This window comes from Platalea leucorodia, assembly GCF_965183815.1.
Source record: "Platalea leucorodia genome assembly, chromosome: 7".
In the NCBI taxonomy this organism is placed as follows: domain Eukaryota; kingdom Metazoa; phylum Chordata; class Aves; order Pelecaniformes; family Threskiornithidae; genus Platalea; species Platalea leucorodia.
In genome coordinates this window covers 37,100,691-37,124,603 of record NC_138829.1, presented here as the reverse complement: position 1 = coordinate 37,124,603, position 23,913 = coordinate 37,100,691, and the positions used below count along the sequence as shown (strand labels likewise).

Here is a 23,913-nt window from a genome sequence, read left to right as displayed (position 1 = left end):
TATGAAACTGTTATATGAGAAATATAAAAATGACCTATTCTTACATAGCTCAAAAAATTGAGGAAAAAACATAAGCGTTCAAATTCATGAATTATATGGCAAGTACAAGACTTCATGCTGCATTTGGGAAGCTTTTATATGATAAAGCTTGTATTATGAATGTAAAAATTACTTAATTTAATCCCACAGTGCTGATCTGAGAAATGGCAAATCCTGCTTCAGGCTAAAGTCAAAAAGTATGACTATGCTATAGAAAGAATCACTGTACTCCCACAGGACACTTATTTACCTCTAGTCTAAGGTTGACATAAATTATATTTGAGTCAAACAGGAAATACTACTACTTATTGCAAAGCTGCTAATCATGTTGCTTTAATGAAGCTGTTTAATACATTGAATAGCAATGTAACAACGCATAGAAAATTAGCTTGTTTGCCATTGATTAATGATAGATAATGTGTGCAATTCACCATGGTAGTTCATTTGAGCAGTTCTCTGTGATGTACTAAGTTGGGCTCATCAAGGCAAGTCTTTACTTGCACAGTCTGATGATTCAGCATAAAAGCCCACACAAATAGGAATGCACATTAAACATAAAAATGGGATTCATATTTAGCTTTCTTACAGTGTAATAAAGGTGTAATGCACCTCCAAATTATTTCATTCGGATAGACAAGGCAAAGATTTAAGGGTAGAAGAACAAAAGTGGCTTATTTCAATAATAGCGTGAAAATAGTTACAGAAGAATCACAGGCCAATACAGTGAAACAAGACAATAGGAAAAGGCTATCAGCAGTTATTCTTCTAAGTGTTGAATTTCAAAGAAGCAGCAGGTGGTAACCTCCCTCAGGTATCAGCTGTGCACTTGTAAGGTTATATGTATCAAATGCCAGTCTTGTACAAGAAAGGTATGTACAGAGGAACTTAAATCCAAGGAGAGTTACAGTTCTCAGCTTCTCAAGAACAGCCAGAATGTGTTATTTAAAAAAAAAAAAAAAGTTTCTACAGCTACTGCTGAAGATGACAAGCAGTAGGAGTAGCTAAAGCTTCAGAAAAAACCAAAGCACTGCAGAAACATCTGTTCATTTCTGAGATCAAGAAATAGCCAACTGAGTTCAGAGCCACTGTAATTTTCTATAAATAAGAGAATGAGTTGAAGGCCCAGCTTTGTTTCTTTTGCTTTGTCAAATAATACAAATGCACAGGTTTTACTCCTTTCATATTTGGTCTGAATCCAGATTTGCTAATAGTACAAGCTGTAATAGTTTTTGTAACAGCATATTTAATACACCAAAGAGAATGTTTATCATCTAGAAAATGCTGCTCCAGTTACAATTGCATTGTTTTACTTCTAAGTCCCACTATAAATTGTGTAAAATAAAGACCCCCCCAAAAAAATTAAGGAAAGGTGGGCTTAGAAATGGTACAAATCAACCTTTAGTGGCCTTTGGTCAATCACTCCCTTGAAAACCAGCATAAAGTTTCATGGTATGCCAGAAATGCCTAAATTTTCAGCCAGAAAAAGGCTCTGTGCTGCTTTTGGCCTTTCTTGGGCTTCTCCTAGCACAGAAGCAACTGTAGCATAGTTTAAGCAACTGCTTAAGGCTGGCTGAATTACAGCAGCCCTTTGCATGTTGGACACAGGATTTCCCAGACTCTGCAGGGTGGACAACTTGCAGACCTGCTCTGACTGTGAATGTTTCACATAGGTAGAACTCTGGTAGACCACCCTACCAAAACACTTGCAGCTGCCTTGTGTTGCTCTGACCTCCTGTCTGATACGAACCAATGCTACACATGTGAACTTCTTGAGCTTGAAATACAAAGAAAGGAATGTTGTTTTATGGTGGTCTGTTACCAATACTGCAGTAAAGCAAAAAAAGTACTTTCATATGTCATTCTGTAAAGGATGTGATAATGCTGTGTTATGTGCAGGCCACCTTGTGGCATTATGGAAGTAGAATCCAGATGTAAAACAACACAGCATTTAGACTGCATATGAAGAAATAAGGATTTTAAACTGCTTATATTTTTGGAAATCAAATGTCACAGTGATGTGTCATTCTAGCCTTAAGTGAATGATTACAGGTGGTGGCTGTGCAGGCAACAACACAGGAATCTGAGGACATGTGTAGCTCCATCCTGTGTGGCATTGCTTCTTACATAGTCAGCTTAATGGATGCTGTAGTTCTTGAAACACGCTGCTTGCGTGGTTTACGCACAATTGCTGCTTAACAGAGATGTAGGGACAAATTTTACAGTGAACAGGAGCAGATGAGGATTGCAGTCAAAGCACTGTAAAACCAACTTCCACGTTATCATCATGTTACACTCTTTTATTTCTTCTGCGTGCAAGAGGGGGTCTGGAAATTTTTACAGCAGGAAAATTATGCTACTTTTCCCTGCACTTAAACTAATAATTAAATTTCCTCCACCAAAGAATGAAATTTGAGTTCAGTAAAGATCATTTCAGTCAATTGCAACCAGACAAAACTAGCTATCATCTGGCAATCTCAATGTCATCACTTGCTAACTCCTATGAAGAGTGTACTATAGTAGTATCCTGTTTATGGTTTTGGACATATATTATCAGAAAGGTAGAAACAACTCATTCTTGGAAAAAAAAGTCCTGAAGTTGGAGGTGGAAAATGGAGGTAAGGTAAGCCTGAGAGAGAAGTATCAAGGATGACTGCTGTTGGAGCAAGGAGGCAGGACAATCCTGAGTACTGGAACACTGGATCTTGCAGTGCCCGCCTGGCCAGTAACATCTTTAAGGAAAAGGCAAAGAGATTTCTTCCTGAAGCTGTACAGTGTGGGAATTGATAATGCAGAGTGTCAGGGTACAAGAAACCTGTTTCATGACTTAGCTTTTGTTGGATGTTCTTCAGCATGCAGCAAAACCTTGAGGAAGGCATCTGAATCTCAATGATTTCCAATTAAGTTTGTCCGGTTAACTCAAGGTGAAAGCAAACAAGAGGGTAGATGGTTAGCTCTCTGAGACAGAAAAGTCTTCAATTGTACGTGCTGACTCCACACTGTGGGGATGGATGCACGAGGTTATTCTGAGAGCTACTGAGTTTACAGAGGATGAGGTTTTCTGCCCCACCATGCAACACTCTGTCAGAGGTGGAGTGTAGGATAATATCCAGAGTACTGACAGGCAACCTTTTTGAAGCAGACTGGTATTCTGGAGCAAGTCAAGATGGTGGCCTGTGTACTTTTCTCCTCAAGTCAGAAGCAGGACCCTCTCAGGGCATCTTATATTCAGGACAGCACAAAGACTGTCACAAAATCCAGGCTGCAATGCTGACTTGTTCTGTCCATGTTCTTGTGTTAAACTAAGTAAACGTTTCTGGTGTAGCACTGTAAATTGCCAGTAGATGGCATAATGATTCCATGCTACAAGAAATTTATTTTTAAAAAAAGGAAAATCAGTGCTGAAGGAAATATGCTGCACAATTTTTGTTAATTCTATGTTTAATCATAGTAAAGCTCCTTGTGAAGGAGAGCGCTCAGTAAATGAGTTAACTGGCTGCGGCCTTTTACAGTACCTTTATGCTGAATTCTTCCATCTACCTTTAGTTTGTGTATTCTCATAGATCTGCTTGCTTGGGTAGGCATTTTGATTTCTACTCACCTCCAATTAGTTTCTCAAAAAAAAAAAAAAGGATGTAGGTATAAGTATCCTGATGCACATCTAATTCCTATTTATTCTTTGTATCAGCCAGGTCTGTGTCTTTGCTTCCACTGAACGTTTGTGAACCTGCATTGCTCATCTGGTGCACTGGGTGTTACCTGTATATCTATATTGGGGGACTGAGTCAAAGACTACACCAAGATTAGAGGCAGATGGCTGAAGCTGCTCTCTGCTTGTCTGCTGAAAGTCAACAGCTCTGCATATCACAGCCTGAATCACACACGAAACAGACTGTGGGCTGCTGTTGCTTGTGGTCTAGTGTATTAAAGTAAATCAATATCAATGACAGGATCATGTACATTTTCAAAAGCAAAATATTTAAATACTACCCAGAGTACTAACAGCTTTCTATAAAAGAAAAGTTTTCAGAGCAATTGCACTGATATGTTCAAAGGTGAATTAAAGTTTATGAAAATGCTTTACTAATGGTGAGCTATAAGCAAAAAATGTATACAGCAAGTTTTGCTAGCATTCAGACCATGAAAAGGATTCAGCACAAAATTAAGTTCTGCTACATTTTTGTTAGCTCCTTTTACCCTCTGCTGAGGGTAAAAAAAAAAAAAAAAACTCTCTTGCTACTTAAGAGTATCCAGCAGTCTCCCAGACTACATGATTCTCTGTAAACAGCTATGATGCTCATGGATTTTGATCTTGCACTCGGAGAGCTCAGGGGGAGTTAATGGGTCTCCTCTGCTTTTTCAGTTTGTACATGAAACCAAAAGTGACAAGAATCTGGAGATACAGATTTCAGTGTTATCAGCGTGATGGCATTACGTTAGTCTAGACCTCCTCTTTGTTCATCCCGTTAGGGACTGCCAGCTCTCATCCATCCGGCTGACAGTTCTGTAGCATAAGCAACAACTGGTTGAAATAACTCAGACAAAACCAAGAATTTGCTTGTGAGCAGGGTAGGACTTTTCAGAAACTTGCCAGTTTCTATATAGCTGTTACTCAGGGAATGAATCCATCAATGAGGAGACAGCTAAAAAAAAAAAAAGGTCATCCCTGATTGCACTTCCAGGTTGATGGAATTGTTCGGTTGTTTCAATGGAACTGAAACTGTTGCTTGGCAGTTTTATCCGTCTTTTGTGATCAGGGATCCACTTGACATCAAGCTGCAGACATAACTTTGCTAATAGTGAAATTCCTTCCAGAAAAAAACAGGTGCATCTCCCAGATGATGTACTAAGAAAATGAGTAGTTGCTTGTATTTGGTTGTATTTTGATAAATTTATACCTGGACATTTTTATTTCTTTGTTTCCATTTGTACTACTTTTGGTTTGGGTTTTGTTCTTTTTACCTAGAAGGCAAACACCCCCAGCATGATATCAAAACTCACAAATAGCATTGTGCAATACACTCAAATGAGATACTGTTATAGCTAGTCTTAATCAAAAGGCAGTAATCAGCAAATTAATTATTTTCTTAGTTGTGTACACTTAAAAATATGGTAACTGACTTATCTGTTTGTATGAAATAGAGCTATTAATATGTAAAGAAGTTAGTGAGAGGAGAAGGGAACCATTTACCTAATATTAAAATGGTTGCATGCCAATGGAGGTATTAGAAACTTCGCATATATAAAGATATGTTTCTGCAATGAAAGCTGCACCTACAGTCAGGGTTTCTACGTGAGGATGGAATTCTAGCCAAGAGGCTGTTTAAGTAACTTGTCAGTTTGTTAGCAGGATGATACAGAGAGAGAACCTTCTTGGATTAGAGTATGAAAGAACAAATGAGGTTTTCTTTTCTTTGGGTTCACAAGGCTTTAAACCAAGTAACTGTATTATCTAGGTTATAAAAATAAATTCTTTGGTTGAGGGAATCCTTAAAACTGGAGGTCATGACCATTCTATGTGGTCTGACAGCATCCTAATACAGTTCTTTGAGGATATTTAAATAATAAATAGCATTTTTACACTAAATGCATATGAAAACTAGTAACGTGAGATGTCACTATGAAGACAATGTCTTTCTGTGGTGTTATACTGGAAACAGTGTTGTATCTCTGGCTTTAACGGAAGTCCTACTATTTAGAGATTCTATTGGTAAGTACCTGCTTCATTAATAAAAACTGAAAAAAGTGATGCTCAAAGTTGTTCAATTCAGAGAAGCTACTTTCTGACTCTTCAGTTCTAGCATTCTTAGGTTTCCACCCCCAAAACTGCTGAAGTTTCTTGCTTTTGTGAGTCTATGTGACAGAACCACCTCATTGATTGTCTTCCTGGTTGTCTCAAAAGTAGAGAATCTCAAAAATACTATCAGAGAAATAATTCACGTTATCCCACTCACATGGGGTGACGTACGCTTTCAAAATCATGCCTAGTATAATATAGTGTTTTTATTGAGATCAGCTGATGACCAGGTTCATCATCTCTAACATAATCATGCTTAATAATTAAATGTTTTCAACGTGTTCAGTAATTAACTCTGACATGAGTAAGAGAGGTAAAAAGGAAGCAAGCGTAGCCAAAACGTGACAATGAACACGTATGACATAACAGGACATGCTGTTTAAAGGGAAAATAGGGGTAGGGAAGGTGTTACAGCCCCCTTGGTTTCTCCTATAACTCTGTGCCTGCCCACTAACAGCTTTTCATACCACTGTACTGTCAACAAGTTCTAGTTATTCATCAGAAACAAACTGCAGCACTATAAATCATTAGGTTAAAAGATGACACTTTAGGCCTTCATTTAATGACCAATTTTAATTTGTTTTCTTTTGTAAGTTTTTTTTGTAACTTTTTCTAGAAGAAGCTTGATTATTATTATTTGCATGGTAACTATTAGGATTTTAAGTTAAACTGCCTTAATTCTAAATGGATCTCTTACCAAGGAATATACATCTACTTCTTACATATTTATGTTCTTCAGGTTTGCATTTGTGTCCTTCCACATTTGAAGTAGCAAATTATCCTTTGTTTTTACCCACAAACTGAAAAACAAAGGAGCCCTCCCTGCCCTTCCAACACCCACTCCATTTCTCATCTTGGAATAAGCGAAGTGTTGAAAAATTTCGTAGAGGGACAGATTATCCGTGCCACAGAGTCAGAGCAAGCTCCGCAAAACATTTTTAGCAACTCTACCGCTTTTAGGGCCCAAGAGCACCAGCTGCAAGGGCTGAAAGATGGCACGAACAGCCACCCCCGGAGCATCCGTACCGGCCCTAGCGCGGGCCAGGTGCCGCGGCGGCCTTGCTGGTGCCCGGCCCGAGGTGAGGGGCTTCCCCGCAGCCCGCCCTGTGCCGCCGCGGGCCGAAGCGGCCGGCCCAGCGCCGAGGGAAGCGCCCTCCCCGCGGCGCCGCGCCTCCCCGACCCGGGCAGCCACCGCCCCCTGGCGCTCGGGCGCTGCGGCGCCTCACCCGAGGGAAACCGCCGGAGCGCTTCCGCCTCGCCACACGTCATGGCCGAACAGCTCCTCGCTCCGATTCGCCAGTGCTCGGTACGTCACCTGACGGCGCGCCACGCTCTCAGGTGCGCACGCGCACGGCGCCCGAGCCCTTTCCGCCTGCCCGGTGCGCACGCCCGGCTCTCGGCGCATGCGCGAAGGCGACGGCCCCGTCCCGCGACGGAGGCGGCGGCGCGATGGCGGCGCGGAGCGGGGCCCTGTGCCTGCTGCTGCTCTGGCTTTCTGCGTCCTCGCTGCCCGATGGCGCCCGTGGCTCGGAGGCGGTTGGCACAGCGGAGTCGCCGGGCGGCGCCGGCCCCGGGGAGCGGTTTAAGATCGAGGGCCGGGCCGTGGTGCCCGGGGTGAAGCCGCAGGACTGGATCGCGGGGGCCCGGGTGCTGGTGGACGGGGAGGAGCACGTCGGCTTCCTGAAGTGAGCGGCGGGCGGGGCGGGGGGCTTGGTCCCGGCGGGGAAGTAAGCGTCCCTCGCCGGGCTTGGGCCGCCGTCGCCCTGTGCCGCGGGCGCCGCGGGGAGGCAGCCTGCGCGCCCCTGGCAGGCCTGGCGTCCCGGCCGCGGCCGTAAGATGGCGGCCAGCTGTGGCAGAGCAGCGCAGCTCCCGGCAGTCAGCGGCCTTGTCCCGCTTCGCAGCGCACGGCTGTGGTGAACGTCCCGCGTCCGACTGTGGCCTTGCTGGTGCACTTGCACCTTACCCTGTAAGGCGTTAGGAACGGCCAGGGCTGTAGTGGGAACCTGCAGTGCACTAGGTAGCGTTGTTCTCAGCCTCCTGCGGATGTAACCACATGCATGACTAAGGCTGTTGGCTTTTTAGCGATTAAAAAATTGCAACTGAGTTTTAATTAAAAAAAAAAGGGCAAAAACGTTTGCATTGAATTCTGGAGTACAGTGTGTGTTCTAAGCTTTTGTGGGTGCAAATCCTGTCACTTCTTTTTTAAGACTCTCTCCTTAGCTAAGAATTTACCCGTTCTGGAGAAATGTTTGTTTGTGGCACAGAAGGTTACAGTTGTAGTTATCTGTTACAGTACCTGTGAAAAACTGTTTCACTGTAACAGTGAAAGCTATTTCAAGGGACATGGCTTTATTCCTTCACACACGATCATGCAAATGCGTTTGGAAGCAGTAAAGAATCACATTAGCTTATTCAGTCTCACGTGGGTGTATTCAGGTCAGCAAAGGATCTAGAGATATTAAGACATAGAAAATGTCCTCAGAATTAAGAATTGAACTAGTTTCATAGTTTCTATAGTAGAAGCTAATTTTAAAGTCCTTTTTATTATTTTTAATACAGTATAATACATTGCTTTTAAAATTATGTATTAAAATGAGAAAGTTTATGTGGAATTAAGATACACTATCTCATAAATACCAATAATTTTAAATTATTTCCTCTGCAGTAAAAGTTGAACTGAACTTTGACTCTGGGAACTGTTGATAGGTTAACACAACAGATTTTACTCTGCAAAATTTGCAGAATCTTGTCAGTGTAGCACCTGATAAGCCAGTACAACCAAGTTGTGGGAGCCTGACATCATATTTAGGAGCTGATTTAATAAATACCATGGAGTTGGTAAGTTTCCAAATGCTTGCTTGGAACTGGAGTTGTCTGAAATATGAGGAAATAATCTTAGCTAAGAGCATACCATATATATGACACTGTAACCTAGATATCAAGCTCTATTGATTACATTAATTTGCTACGTCTATTTATAGATGTATCAGATTATATTGATATAACTTAAAGACAAGCAATTAACATTGTACAAGTTATTCAGTTTGATAACCATTTTTGTAGATGTTGCGCTACCATAAGCATCGTACATTTTATCAACAATGCTTTAATGTTGGTTGGGATTTTTTTTTGTCACTTTTAATGAGCACGGTACTGGATGGCAGTATAATTTTAGTAAAAACTGTGTTAGAAGAAAGAACAGTTTTCTTAAATAACAGTGGTATTTCAGGCTCAGTAGAAAGATCCTTCGCTTTCAGTGACAGATTTAAATGTATTTCGCAGATCAGAAGATATATTTGTCACCATCTCTCAGGCAGGTTTTGATTATATGTTACATGGATGTCATTTCAGTTATCAAAAAGAGGAAAATATTTGACATCGCAAAGCTGCTTTTTCGAGTATTTCAAAAGTCATTCTCTAGTACAAGCATTTTTATAAATCTGATTAGTTTCCCCACTGTAATAAAAATGAAACTTTTTTTCTTTTAAAAAGGCAGTATGGGATACCAGTATATGAAGAGAGAATTTGCTTTGTCATATAAATAAATCTTTAGAAAAAACTGTAATTGAACTTCATCAAAATAATACTGTAAAGAATGAAAAATTAAAAGGAAATTCCTAGGGAAACAGCCTTACAGCAGTTGCAGTATAAGATACTGTAAGCATTCTTAGGGGTTCAAATAATCACATAAAGTGTGAAACCCACCTACACAGTACTGTTTATATGCTTCTGTCTTCATGGTGGGAAGGTCCTTCAGTGATGTATGTCTTTGAAAGAGAGAACTTGTGTGAAGGGCATAAGGACAAAATTCTTTTTGAGGGTTCGCTTTGAAGAGGGTTCATTTATTTGTTTTCCTGGTGCAAGTTTCTAATGTATCAGGCTTCACTACTTTTTTTTCCCCCCTTTCAGTCACTTTTTTTGTCTTAAATTTGGGTCTTATTTTTAGGAGAGCTATCTTTTATATTAATTTCAAATAGGGTAGAGAACACTAAGTTTTTCTTCCTGGAAACCTTTGGAAGCATGTAGGAGGAAAACTACGAGCTTCCGTACTTCAGTTTCATGGCAATTGGTGCTGAAGCTTTCAAGTATTCTTTTACTAATATTTTCACCGAATATTGAAGTTTCATATTTTAAGATAAAAGCAGTCTGTCTAAAAATCCATTCTGTGTATATGTTCAGAGCTCTTAGCTTCCTTATTGTTGTGATAGAGCTTTCCAGCGTGGGCTAGTCCTAAAGGGAGCAATTAAAAGTAAAAACCTCTATTTTGCAATAAAGGCACAAACAGCAATTTTTTGTGCGTTCCAAGTCACCTCTAATATCTACCCACGCTATGTAGGATGTCAGGTTTTGTTTTTTTTGCTTCCAGCAGAAGTACTGAAGCAAAGTAAACTTCAGTGTGTGTATTTTGGACAGAGGAAGGAAGGGGTAAGTTAATTCTGCCATCATTTGAGTACATGAAATCTAACCATTTCAAATCTTACTTAGGCTGTTAAACTATTCCTCCAGCAAGACAATAGCTTGAGGGCATCAGAGAGTCTTGAACATAACTGGTAATTTCTGCTACTGTGGTGACACACATTGATGACCTTACGGGGCTTGCTATTATGAGTGCTGAGCGATTCAGATTTTCCTTTTGGTCATTATATTAAGATGTATAATATAAAATTATACTATTACAGTTTCTTCTTTAAAAAAATAAAGCACCCTCTCTTGTGTACTGCAGCATATTGTAATGTAGTGGAATTTACTGTTTTTTCAGGACAGATGGAAGTTTTGTGGTTCATGATGTACCTTCGGGATCTTATGTAGTGGAAGTTATATCCCCTGCTCATAAATTTGAGCCCGTGCGAGTTGACATAACTTCAAAAGGCAAAATGAGGTGAGCCTTTCCTGATTTGCTTCTGCATTGATCTATTAAGTATGCCTGACAGCACAGTATAAGGAGTAATGTAAACAGTACTGTAGATCTGATGTTCCAATCCAGATCATATGTTTCAGCTTCTTTTAACATCACTTCTAGGAGCACATTTCTTAAAATTTAAAGTCTTGATTTCTTTTTTCCTTTCATATATATGGCCTTAAATAAGAGGAAATGGATAAAGAGAGTCCTTCTAGTTGTTTACTTTTGTTATTTTCTTATGCATCTATCCTGAAATAAAATCTGGACATAAATCATCTACGTGCTTTATCTTTTGCCAATACCTTCCCCCCCCCACCCCCCCCTTCTTCCCTCTTTCCTTTCTTTTTTGGTGAATGTTCTGTCAAGACTTGGCACAATGAAATTCTAATTCTAAATTCTAAAATATTTCTTTTACATCTCCATAAGATACTCCTTACAGTTACTGTCAAATGCTAGTAGTTGCCAGCCTGCAGTATTTCTGTAGCATCGTTAGCTTTTTTATGTTATGGCCAGATATGTTATCCCTAACAACTATAATTGTACATCCGTAACTGCACACTATTCAGTAAGTAATACAGAAAAACGGCTCTCCTATCTAATAAGGTGATTTTTGTTTAAGTGAACATGTTTGTAGTTCATTTTTCTTTGTACAGGCACACATCTAGTATCTTAACTTCAAGTTTGTCTTTTTACAGTATCTTATAAAAGATGCCATTACATTTTAGGAGTACAAACATCAGTATAAACACTGCAGCAGTATTTCTAGGGGAGGTTGAAAATTGAAATCTCAAACTGAAAACAGTGCAAACAGTCTGTTTATAATAATAATAGTACAAGTTGTGCTTAGATTTTTTTTCCAAACTTTATGAAATTTTTATTTTTATACTTTATTAGGCAGTATCTCATTGGCAATAATTAATACGTAATAAATACGGAAGGAATTCAGTGAAATAGACACAATAGTGTGTATAACCTCTCACTTAGCAGTGTTTTGGTATCTGAGGACTAGAGGTAACAAATTTGACGTTAGGTAAATTGCTAGGATATGTCTGCAGAGCGAAGTACCAGTAGGCTTGACATCTCTACTAGTCAAACAGGTAGAAACTATAATGAGGAATACAGTTGGGAGATGCATGAAAAAATTTGATACACGGTGAAGATGTCAACTGGACTTTTCAAAGGGAAGTTCTGCCTTAAAAAAAAAATACTGAAATTCTTAGAAAGAGGAAACAGCATGTGGCTAACGGATATGTTTGATAAAATCTACTTGAAAAATCTCAAAAGCTTTTGAAGAAAATACGTAGTCATAAGGTAGGAGGGAAAGACATTCTATGGATGAATATTTGGTGAAAAATTCAGAAGGAATAAATGATTTGTCTTGTAATGGGCAGAAGTCATCCTTGGAGTTGCACAAGGCGGGTAAATATTCATAAACCATGAAAAATGGGGCAAGAGTGACAAAGTTAGATGATAGGCCTAGTATTTAGATAATTACTTAGTACTAAGTGAAGAATACTAGTGAAGAACTATGGAAAGACCTTATAAAGTAATAAAGACTGAGATTCAGTATTGATAAATGCAAAGTAATGCACTTAGGGAAAAGGTAGTATTAACTTCATGTATAAATAATTGTTGCCCCAAGCAAACTCTGTTTAAGCTACACTACACTGTTCAAAGCTGTACCTTCTCTTTAAACATTGTAGTTTTTCATGCTTGTTACCAAGGTTGGAAAAAATACTTCGCAGGAGTCACATTTGAGCAAATAGTTCTGATGTTTCTGATCTGCAGGTCTGTTTTCCATATCAAGTTTTTCAGCATGCTTAATAGCTAGCCTGGAAAAAAAGGTAAAGTATCATTTGATTCCCTAAGTATGCTGCTGAGAGAAATTAGCTTCTGAAAAGTGAAGCCTGACACTGCCTAGCAGACAGTTTTGTTTGTAGTCTATTATTAAAACTTTGTTTGGAGGAGTATTAAATATTTTTTTTTTGGTAAAGATTGTATTTATGTTTTTAACTATTTACATTTTGCTTATTAGAGCAAGATACGTGAATTACATCAAAACCTCTGAAGTTGTCAGGCTGCCATACCCACTCCAGATGAAGTCTTCTGGACCTCCTTCATACTTTATAAAGAGAGAATCTTGGGGATGGACAGATTTCCTCATGAACCCTATGGTACGTACAAGCAACGCACAAAGGTTAAAGGTATGCTAAGGATCCAAATATAGCTATTCTTCAGCATACTGAGAATAGAATAATTGAGAAAAGATGCGCACACTTTGCTCTTCTGAGAGGATTGTTTTATTTCTTTGGTTTTTACTTGTTTACAAATAGGAAGTTTTTCTATGACCTCTCCTCCCCTATATAGCCACTCGGTTAATGTATGTCCTCTGAAAATAGCCCATAGTCTGGTTCCTTTGTTCCTTTGAACAACATGTTGTTGTCAAGTAGTGTGGAGATCAACATGTTGCAGGATTATAATTCTAACAGTTGAAAGAGATAACAAGCATTTACTTTAATGGTCCAACTTTGAAATGTGTTATTTAAAACATAATACTTCCCTATCAGGTTTCTTTCCTGACAAGAGGATTACTGTTACAGGGTGGCTGACTCAGAATGCAGTAGTTCTAGAATCTGGCTGTTTAGCTAAAAGCTTCATGTCAGTATGTCTAAAAATGTCTGGAACACCAAATAAGCTGAAGAAATATTTGCTGTTTTCTGTATAGGTGATGATGATGGTTCTTCCATTACTGATATTTGTGCTTTTGCCTAAAGTTGTCAACACCAGCGATCCTGATATGAGACGGGTAAGTATGTTCAATTGATGCAGACATAGAGAACAAAGGTAATGAGATTTTAAGGTACAGAAAAGTAATAAAAACAAAACTGGACTTTTAAAGAAGTCTTAATGGGCATCATTTATTCAGTTAATACAGTGTTGCTGTTCTAACAATGAATTCTAACATTTCCATCTCATGAATTTGCTGCACAACACAATTAAATTGTTTGGCACAGCTTTGAAAGTATTACAGTATGAATGGTGTTTTCCAGAGTTTCTTTAGAGCAATAAATATAATTTCGCAAAGGCTCTTTTTTCTATAAATTTCCAATGTATTTCTGCACTATGTTTAAATCTAGCACTTCATTTTTAGATACCATTTAATAAGTATCAAGTGTGTTGAGTATGACGTGGGGTTCTCTTATCTATTAGCCTAAACCACATAGTTTACAAGACTGTTAAATCCAGATGTCACAACAGTGTATATGATATGGAGTCTTAATGTACTCATTAAATTATCTGATTTATTGTCCTTTCATCATGCAAAATGCCGAATAGCAGAAGGCTAGGACAAAATGGAGATTCAAGGTGTTTGCTAAATCTTTTCTTATTTTTAGAAGTATTCCTTGTCTGTCTTGGGTGGCGGCTTTTTAAGGGTTTGGTTGATTTAAACTCCTTTTCCTCTAAATGACCACTGTCTTCAGTAGTACTTTATAGGTGACTGAGTCTTTTTTTTTTTTTTTTTTTTTTAAAAGTAATACCTATAAAAAAGCATATCAGAGCTATGTAATGCTCTCTTGGCTTTAATGTTGATTAAAAACAGGATATGAAGATATGCTAGATATTCATGGCATGTTCTTCAAACCAAGCTGAACTTTGGAAGTTGAATTTTAAAAAGATCACTTAATCCTTACTTTTCTCACTGATCTGACACTGCTTACAGACAGGCTGTTTTGATGGTAGACCATCAGAACTTCTGATGATTTAGTTCTTATTAGCTGACTGATATGACTTGTTAAGGAGAAATTTTAAATTGAAGGAATCTTGCTTGTAATTTAAATTATCTTTAAAGAATAGGATAAGGTAGTTTTTAAGAACTCAGTTGTAATGGCATTCTCTAGATGAGAATGTAGTAAATTCTTAAGTGTATAGCCAGCTTTAGTTTGCTTGTTGAGGGTATGGAGCTTGTATTACATTTTTCAAGTTAGCTTGTTTCTTCTTTCGGGAATCAGCACAGTACTAGTTTGTGGAGAAAGTTAATGATTTAGTAACTGTGCTTGTTGTAGAAGCATTAAGTACAGGCATAGTATAGATACAATAGTAACAAAGGCTGCCATAACAGCTTTTGCTTCATTTGTACCTTGAAAACAGTTAAAGCTGTATCATTCTGAATGGTAACTAGAAGAGCAAGGTGACAATTGGCAATTACTATAAGCATTTTTCACATTGTGGATGTGCAGTTCAGCTGCTGTGTGCATTAAAAGTACTTCAGGGTTTGTTTGTTTTAAACAGTACTAATTTGTGTCATAGAGCCACTATGCTAAACTCTAAAGTTACGTTAAGCTTAGCTGGATATATGGTCTCATATTAAAATCCTTCCTCTCATGAAACAAAGAAAACTTAGCTGCTATACACTAATAGTTTGATGTTACAAAGTAGGGCAATAAAAATACCTAATCCTTTGAAACATCTTCAAAAATGTGTTAGATTTAGCATAAATAATACTAATTTGAAAACACAAAAGTATGTGAAATCTATGTGAACACAGTTCTGAAAACCTAAACAAAAGCTTGAAGTTTAAAATGGAGGAAAGTAATGCTGAAAATAAGTAATGGCAATTTTTTCTTTTAGATTTTTTTTTTTTTAATCAGGTGGTTGCCCTGTAAGGCTGCTTAAGACATGGTTACCTTTTTCCATACACCAGTGCTTTTAGTTTTGGGGTTTTATGTTTCTGTGTGTAGCTGGGCATTTGGCTGTGGTTGCATAAAAATACGTAGCAATATGTACCCTGGAAGACTACAAATAGTAAAACAGTATTTGGGAAAATCTGACATCTTCCTGATACGATCTTACAACTGATGCCTTAGAAACAGCCAGAATTGTTACGAGCTATTAAGGTTATCTAATCTTTGCATGCAGGAAATGGAGCAGTCAATGAACATGCTGAATTCCAACCATGAGCTGCCAGATGTCTCTGAATTCATGACAAGACTTTTCTCTTCAAAATCTTCCAGCAAGTCGGGTAGTAGCAGCAGTAAAGCAGGGAAAAGTAGTTCTGGAAAAAGGAGGTAGTTAAGTCTTCCTCCTAAGCCTGAGTTTGCACAACTGTTTGTTTTGTGGTATCATGTTTATTTGTCTTGAAAGATCAAAAAGCCACTACTGTAAACTTTAATCAGACACAAAGTACGGTATGCTACAACTGTGGTGTGTAGCTTTTTTTAGTCTATATAAGCTGTTTTGTACTTGACAGTAAGCAAAAGAGGACATGGCTTCAATACTGTATCTGTATAAAGTTATTAATGATACTGAATTAACTATATTGTTCTGTAGAGAATTATTATAAATTATATGATGTGCTAAACAGTAACGAATGTCTTAATCATAAGACAGTGTACAAAAAAAATTTCAAAGATAATAGAAGTGGAGTTCAGTCTTAAGATGGCTTTAATGTTTTATACTTGCTGTTTGCTCTGAAGTGAACAAATCCTCCTTTCAAAATTGAGTTGTGGGTTTACTGAGTAAGCAATTTGCTGTATCAGCTTGTCATACGTGTTACATATAAAATGATTTTGGTTTACATTGTTTGCTGTCTGTACGCTTTAGTTTAAGGACTTTCCACTTTTTATTGCCCAATTTTATTCTGATCGACTTTCTGCTAAAACCTCTTTGGTGGGGGGAAAAAGCAAAGCATCCTGTATCACAAAGTCTTTTAAGTTCTGTCAAGTTAATTTTGAATCCAAGGTATCTATATATAACATGATGAACATTTATCTTGGATCTGTCCTTTCTAAATCACATGCATCAATTCTGCAACACTTGTGGTTTTCACCTATGTGCTGTGCATTCATCTTATCAGTGGTATGATTTGAGGCCAAATACAGAACAAAATTTTTAAAATGAAAGAAAACACCTAAAAGTATAGTAGGAAGGTAAATCCCACTCATCTTTTAAATAATCTTCCAAAGTATATGGCTGTCTCAAGGTATGCTAAGTCACTGGCAAAACTTTGTTCTTTGAGCATGCCTGTGTGTCTGTACTGCAGTATCTTTTCAAGCTACCCAGTAACTTAAGAGAAAAATTGAAAAAAACTATTGTTTTCCACTAGATGAACATTTGCAGATTAAAATGACAGCAATACCTGCCAAACCCCATTAGCTAATGTCTGTAAATCTTCTTTCTCTTTTTGGGTTTTTTTTTTTTTTTGTAGCTAGCATAAATGCTGTTCTTTTCCATTTTTACAATTGCTACCTTCTTAGGTAACAATATCCATGCAGTATGGGTAATGGATAACTAATTCCAGAAATGGTATTTAACATTCACCTAAAGTACACCTGAAGCAAAATCAATTCTAATGCATTTATTTGTTCCACCAAACACTTACGAGGGCTATAAATTGTTTTAGAACACATACTTGGAAGTATGCTGTGAATCATAAAAGCTGCAAAAGACTACTTGTTCATAGGATTAAGTGAGCTTTTAAGATGTTGGAGAAGAAATAAACCAATTTTTTTGGACAATGAAAGATTTTGGGTTTTGCAAAGTAAGCTGCACGTTTTTGGTCTTGTTTTTGTTTTGCTTGAATGGCCTTTTTGTTTTGTATATTAAGTAAAATATATCCAATAGTGACAAGAGGATATTTGGATATTCTTGCTGGAAGGATTTACTGAAATGAGTGTCATGTTGCCTTTGTTTAAAAAAAACAAAACAAAACAAACAAAAAAAACCCGCAACAAACCAAACGCACTAAAAAACCCACCTGAAAGCCTCAAAAAAACTCCTCTTTCAGCAGCATCTTACTGAAAAATTCATAGCAAAACCAGGGAGCAGTTCTTTGAAGATGGAGCAATTAGCTTTGTTACTGTGCTGTCCTGGAAAGTACAAGCCACGAGTTACTTTTGTTTAACAGTAATTGGAATGACAATTAAATTGCATTAACTTGTTTTAATCACAGTTTGTTTGGTAATTAATCATACTGATGCATTTTTCCTTGTTACAAAGGTAAGAACAGCTATATTTCTGCCTTCTTTCATTGTGTCTGTTCATGGTCTTGATCTGTCTTTAAGGGAGAATGGAGAATTCAGGCCATGAAAAGATGAGAGTCTTTGTTAAGAGTTCAGAGTAAAAAAATTGACAGGAATTGTAAGGATCCAAATAAAACTTTGGAAGGAGCATATGGAGTATTCAACACTTCTCTTTTTCGTAGAACTGATACAGCAAGGTCCAGGCAATTTCTTTGTGCGTCAGGATCAGATGCAGTGTACCACTCCTCTGCCTTCCTCAACAGAAAACTCTGTCCCACCCCCAGAAACCGGTTACCTGAACAATCCAAGCCCAAAAATCTTGTTACCTAATGTTATTCCCTTAATCATGTATGTTACTGCTCTCCTTTTCAGACACATTTGTGATGAAGTGATTTGTAAAAGTGTATTGGTCTGCTGCTGAACTAATGCTAGTTACAATGGTACCAACTTTTTTTTTTTTTTTTTTTTTTTTAATTTAGAGCTGGAATCTGTGTGTCCTTGAGAAAAGAGGTTCCAGCCAGAGTGCCCCGGTCATTTAAAGTCACTTGGTCACTTAGTCTTGGGCTATCATAAATGCCACTAGGCAAAGCTTACTTGATAGCTTTCCTATTGCAGTTACTAGTATAATGCAAGGTAGTCTTTCTGCAGAAAGTAGATATTTTCTATAGTTCAGTTTTAATTCCTTGTCCTTATTTACAGATTTTTAGTAGTCTTTCTTCTGTGTTAGGTCTGACATCTCTGTTTTCCCAAAAAAACATAGCTGCCTTTTAGTGAAGCTACTTGAGATAAGGCAGACAGTAAGTTGAAGCAGCTGATACCTCAGAACAGAAATTAAAGATGTACAGAATCTGCTTGGACTATAGACAAGCTGATTTCCTCACTGCCAAAAGGAGGAAGACTTGCTCCTTCAGCTTGGACGGGGTAATCCTGCTGCCTTCTGCCTACAAGTTCTGGTACTTCTCTGGCTTTGCCATTCGTTGACTTAACAAGAGAAATTTGTCCATCTTTCCTGCTGGATTTCTGTTATGTTTTAGAGAGTTAAATCAGCTCACAGAAGGATCAAAGAAATACCAGAGCCAGCAGAAAGTAAGCACCAGAGGCATGCAGTCAGAAGCAGGAACTCTTCTCTGTTTCTGGCAGTGAGCGTGAGTAATACAATCGGCTCACTGCATCTTAAGGATTTGTAGCGTGAGAGCTCATTTAGCCATGCTCTGAATGAGTGGGCAGCTGAGTTTATGACAGGCTGTGTAGAAGGGAGAGGAGACATATTTTGCTGAAGTCTGTTTCAACTGTTAGTCATTTAAGGTGGCCTGGAAAGTGTTTACAACAGTTTGAAATAATTTTATCAATTACTTCATCGAAGATGCTTCCCTTCTTCACATGTAAGGAAGAAATTTAATGTATAGATATCTCACCTAACTGTTTTAAACAAAGGAAATATTTGTTGATGCTCTTTATCTTTTTGATGAAGTGGGGATGATAATGTCTCTGTAAATGGGGTGTGTATTGCTTCAAAGAGAAAGGTTGGCTTGTGGTTAAGATTTGTATTTGTGAAGAGGACTTAAAACTCTAGAATCAAGTGCCTTGGGTTCTGATGCAGCTGTCGGGCTTTGTGCAAATCATTTATGATTTCTGTTTCAATTTCCTTCCAGAAGCTTGTCCCACAAAAGTAATTGTAAGGATAAATTTAGCAATGAATATCAGGTACTCAAATAGTATGGCTACGAGCTTACTGAAGAAAATCCAGTAAGTAATCTTCTTAAAAGAGCACCTTTATTAAGCATTTATATGTAGTTCTTTGTACGTATTTATTAGAGCAACACTTTTAAGTAACCACGTCAAGATTTCCAAAGCAATCCAGGCAATTTAAGTACATATTCTTTTCCAATTTAGCGAAAAGTGTATTAAATCACTAAGATCCATTTAAACATCTCCACTTGAGTGTTAATGCACCTTTAATTGCATAAAGTTGTCTGTGATCAGTAGCTCCAACAGGTAAAAAGTTTGTTTTACAGTTTAATAAAAGGACCCTATTTTTACAGGCTAACAGTGATAGCAGTACCTTAAGGTACTAAAATGGCTTCACTTTCATTCTTAAGACATTATGTCTGACCTTAATCCTGTTGCTACTGATAGTTAGTGGATAGTGAATTTGTATTCCTATGATTTTTTGTTTCATTTGAAACGTATTTCTTTTAGGAAAACAGCCAATATGAAATATAAATAATAGTAAATCCTTAGTGGCAATGCATATTTTTCATTCTGATGTGTCAGAATGAAATACGAATATATATGGCTATATATTATGCTTATTTATTGAACTGAAGGAGAATAGAAGTGTTTACATCTACAGTTGATGGGCTAAGAATACAGAAAGAACTTAAAATTTTTAACTTCAAATCAGCGGAAAAGCAGATTTACTGAAGAAAGTCTGTTGAAAGGTTAAAAACACATATATGCACATTTTGCACGTTCTTGGGCAGGAAAAGCACAAGATCCACCTGTGGTGCACAGGGCATTGGGAAGATCCTATTTAATAGGCTTAATTGTGATCAATATCTCCAAAGGCCAGTTACTGAAGAGGGCAGCTTGCCTGGAACAGCAACTGTGCATGCTGTACTCTCCAAAACAGAGTGCATAGACACTGCGTCTCAGGAGTTGTTCCTTGCCCATGCTAACTTCCCTACCGTGCCCAGGAATTACTGGGAGTGGAGGGAGAGTGTTGTTATTTGGCATATCCAAAAGCGTATCGACAACTATTGCACAAGCTTAATACTATGAATCGGGCACATTCCCGTGTCCGGGGAAGTTCTCTGGCAGTGTTTCATTTGGGAAGATACTTGAAGCTATAGATGATAGGAGAAAAATTTGGAGAAAGGCCCCCAAGGTTATGTAAGGACATGAAAAAGACTGAAGAAATTTTAAGGATTGCTGTCACGGCAGTTTTGACCCAAATACTAAGATTTTCAAAAAATAAAAAAAAAAGTAGACAAAAAATGTTTTCATGATATTCTATAGACATTCTCTTCTAGGTGATTTTAACATTGGCAGTAATGCTGGCATATATGGACAAAATGATTATAAGAGAGCAAATGAAGATGTCTGGCTACTTCATGACTCATATGTCTGTATGTCATAACTGTAGTCACAGCTTTTCGGAGAGCAGACACTTCTGTATTTGCCTATTTATGTATTTACCCATGTGAGTGAAGAAAAAGCAGTGATCCTGTGTTTCTTTCTAGCTGGCTAAGATTGCTATGCCATTCAAGAGATTGAGCTCATCAGTCTTTCCCTCAGTCACTACATAAAAACTGGGCACCCATTGAAGGCTCTTCCCTAAATGGTATAATCTAGCCAAGCAATCCACCTTTCCCCCACTATTAGTGTAGGCTTCATTCTGTGTGATAGGCTGCCAAGGGACTGACTAAATACAAAACATTATGACACTTTAAGTGCCAAAAAGCAAGCAGTATCCATTGTGAAAAACACAGAACTTCAAAAATCTTACTGCTTTCATCATTTCAGTATCTGTAAAGACAGGACCTTAGATCTTCATGACTATTTTGAACTCGATGCTGTGTGTGAAATCTGGTGATTCGGACCATAAAATAATACAACGTTCAGGAAGCTTTTAGTCACAAAATTGTCTGTAGGAATAGTATTGAGTTTTAGTCTATTTTCAGGTTAAGCTAGTGAAAGCTTCTTGAGGTCACAAATAGGGTTTTTTTTAATTTTTTTTATTCCTGTTGTTTCAAAATCCATAAAGGATTATGAATCCTCTGTCATAATAAATATTGATTCTTCAGGAAAACCTGTCTAGTTTTGAAATTATAAGGTTATTCCTTCAAATTATGCTGACAGTGACCCTTGTGTAATATTTTGTTTCCAATAAGGTTATGAAGATTTAATGACAATATAATTTTCTGTGCAAGTGGAACTTAGCTAGTTAGCTCTTTTATTGATGATGCACAAAACCAGATTACAGCTGAGCTCATTTTTATTATGTATTTGGTTCTGCATGGCTGATAAGAATAAAAATCAATTAAAGACTGTCATTCAGTCAAGGGCAAATGGTAGTGAATATACAACAGCAAGAAAACCTTTCGTGGCATTTTTTGACAAAAACTGGATTTTGAACTGATTCTTTCCAGCTGAATACAAACATCAGAAAGTAATATAAAAGGTGGTGAAACTGATTTGGAAACAAAGCAAGTAAAAAAGTAAAAGTTTTTAAAGGGATATTTTCAGTTTGAAATACTAGAATGTTCTCCTCAGAAGCTCTCTGGCTTCTTTAAGGATCTTCTTGCTGTCTGGTACACACAGGTGTACCATTTCCCTTTGTGTTTCAGAATGGAGAATAGGACACCCAAGCTCATAGTCTGGCGTGCAGGGCACAGGACTGCTGTTTACTGTGCAGATGCAAGGAGAATCCAGTTAAATACTCAGAGTAATACTTCCCATTCCTGGGATCAGAAAAGAATAAGCCTTTGAACTAATCTTTGGGAGTGGGGAGGAGTGTTTCTTTTTCCTACTAGTTGGTTTTCTCAGCCATCCATAGATGTGGTTCAGATTGCTTCAGCTTGGCAGGTGGGAAATGTACAAGCTGTATTAATAAAGATTTAATTTCTTGACTGTGGTAGTAGAACACCCTGAGGGGGAAAAGTATCTAAAGAAATTGGACATCAAGATTAAGCCTCCTAATGAAGTTGTATTTTTGCAGTGCTAAACGTTCTCTCTTACAAAGAGGAGCTCAGATAAGAGGTGGAGCAGTTACTAAAAGACAGGCTTATAGTGGAGTAAGTGCAGCATCCATCTTCATATTTACCAACAGTGATGAGAACTGAACCATGGTGGTGTTACCAGGTATGTGGTTAAAGGATCCAGATGGTCTTTTCATAAAAAAATAATACTTCTACCTGTAGCTTTGTAAGGGTCCCCCACGTGTTAGGCATGTGAATCTATAGACAGTTGGTAGAGATTCCTTGAGAAACCTTATCTTGTAATCCTCTCATTTTTGGATTGGAATTGTAGAGTTGATACTCCCTTTTTTTGTTTTGGTTTGTTTTCCTGCTAATTCTAGTCACGTGGTATTTACATGGAGTTTTTTCACTTCTATTTGCCCTTTGTTTTTATGAAGACTACAAGGGTCTTGTTGGAATTGCTGTAGCAAAATCTGTTCAGCTGGTGCTGGCAGAAATAATTGTATACATCACTTGTGCTTTCATGTGTTTCAGTGGTAGGAACCAATTATTTCTATCACCAGGTAGCTAGCTAATGGTGGAGAGGTCATTTGTCCTGGAAAGATCTGATCAAATTGCTGTGCTTTCTTTGTAATACGTTTGAGATTTATTTTATTGTAGACTTTTTTTCAGACCCTTTAAGTGTACCCTGAGGAGAGTATCGGAAAGATTGTACAGAGTCAGCCACAGTTCACTAAAAATAGAACAGTTTAATAAAATGCACTGTTTACAGTTTTTCCTTTGGGGAAAAAAAAAAAATGAAGAAAATATCCAGAGGGCCTGGGTAGCTCCTCATGAAAAATGTCAACTTAAATCCCAGTACCTAACACTGAAAGTCACCTGCTGCTTTCAGCCCACTTCATTAGTATCACGTAAGAAAGAAGCACACTTGGAAGAATTCTGCCTCTTTCAATCTTAAATCTGTATTACAAAAAATCTGCATGCTCTCTTTCATACATGGTAGCTGTTTATGCACCTTTTATATATGATGGACTAAACTTGCCCTCTGAAGCGCATCAAGTGCCTTTATAGCTTTGCAGTACCTTGTTAGCTTTTTTTAATCTTTTGTACATTGTTCAAATTGGATAGCCTTTTTTAAACTAGATAAACTTCCACTTTCTCAAATGTGCTTCTTTGTAGGAAGTGATTACGGCTATAAAGATTTAAATTTTCTAACTTGATTTAAGCACTGTTTGTTGGGGTTTTTTTCTTTAAATGGTCCTCACAATGCCTTTTTTCATATATTTTTAATACTTTACATATAGTTTGTGTTTACATACTTTTACTGCCTAATAATTCTTCTATGTTCCAAGTTAGGAATTTGAATAAGCAGGTATTTCTGCAATAACAACATGTGTTACTGAGAATATTAATACAGTTTATCAACAGAAGTCCAAAGCATGAAATGGGCTCTGCAGTGTT

At 37.7% G+C, this 23,913-nt stretch overlaps 1 protein-coding gene across 1 annotated transcript; it reads left to right on the top strand.

Moving 5' to 3' along the window:
• The first annotated feature begins 7,244 nt into the window (after positions 1-7,244).
• On the top strand, positions 7,245-17,902 carry EMC7 (ER membrane protein complex subunit 7). The gene is made up of 5 exons (XM_082316736.1): positions 7,245-7,518; positions 10,593-10,712; positions 12,769-12,907; positions 13,459-13,539; positions 15,651-17,902. Exons 1-5 carry the CDS (start codon positions 7,283-7,285, stop codon positions 15,801-15,803), a joined length of 729 nt encoding a protein of 242 aa, XP_082172862.1. The 5' UTR covers positions 7,245-7,282; the 3' UTR covers positions 15,804-17,902.
• The last annotated feature ends 6,011 nt before the right edge of the window (positions 17,903-23,913 follow it).

Bases quoted from the DNA above. Each gene is read 5' to 3' on its own strand.
- EMC7 (XM_082316736.1), top strand. From the start codon at position 7,283: ATGGCGGCGCGGAGCGGGGCCCTGTGCCTGCTGCTGCTCTGGCTTTCT. The intron at 7,519-10,592 runs GTGAGCGGCGGG...CTGTTTTTTCAG, and splicing joins GAGCACGTCGGCTTCCTGAA to GACAGATGGAAGTTTTGTGG. The intron at 10,713-12,768 runs GTGAGCCTTTCC...TTTGCTTATTAG, and splicing joins ACTTCAAAAGGCAAAATGAG to AGCAAGATACGTGAATTACA.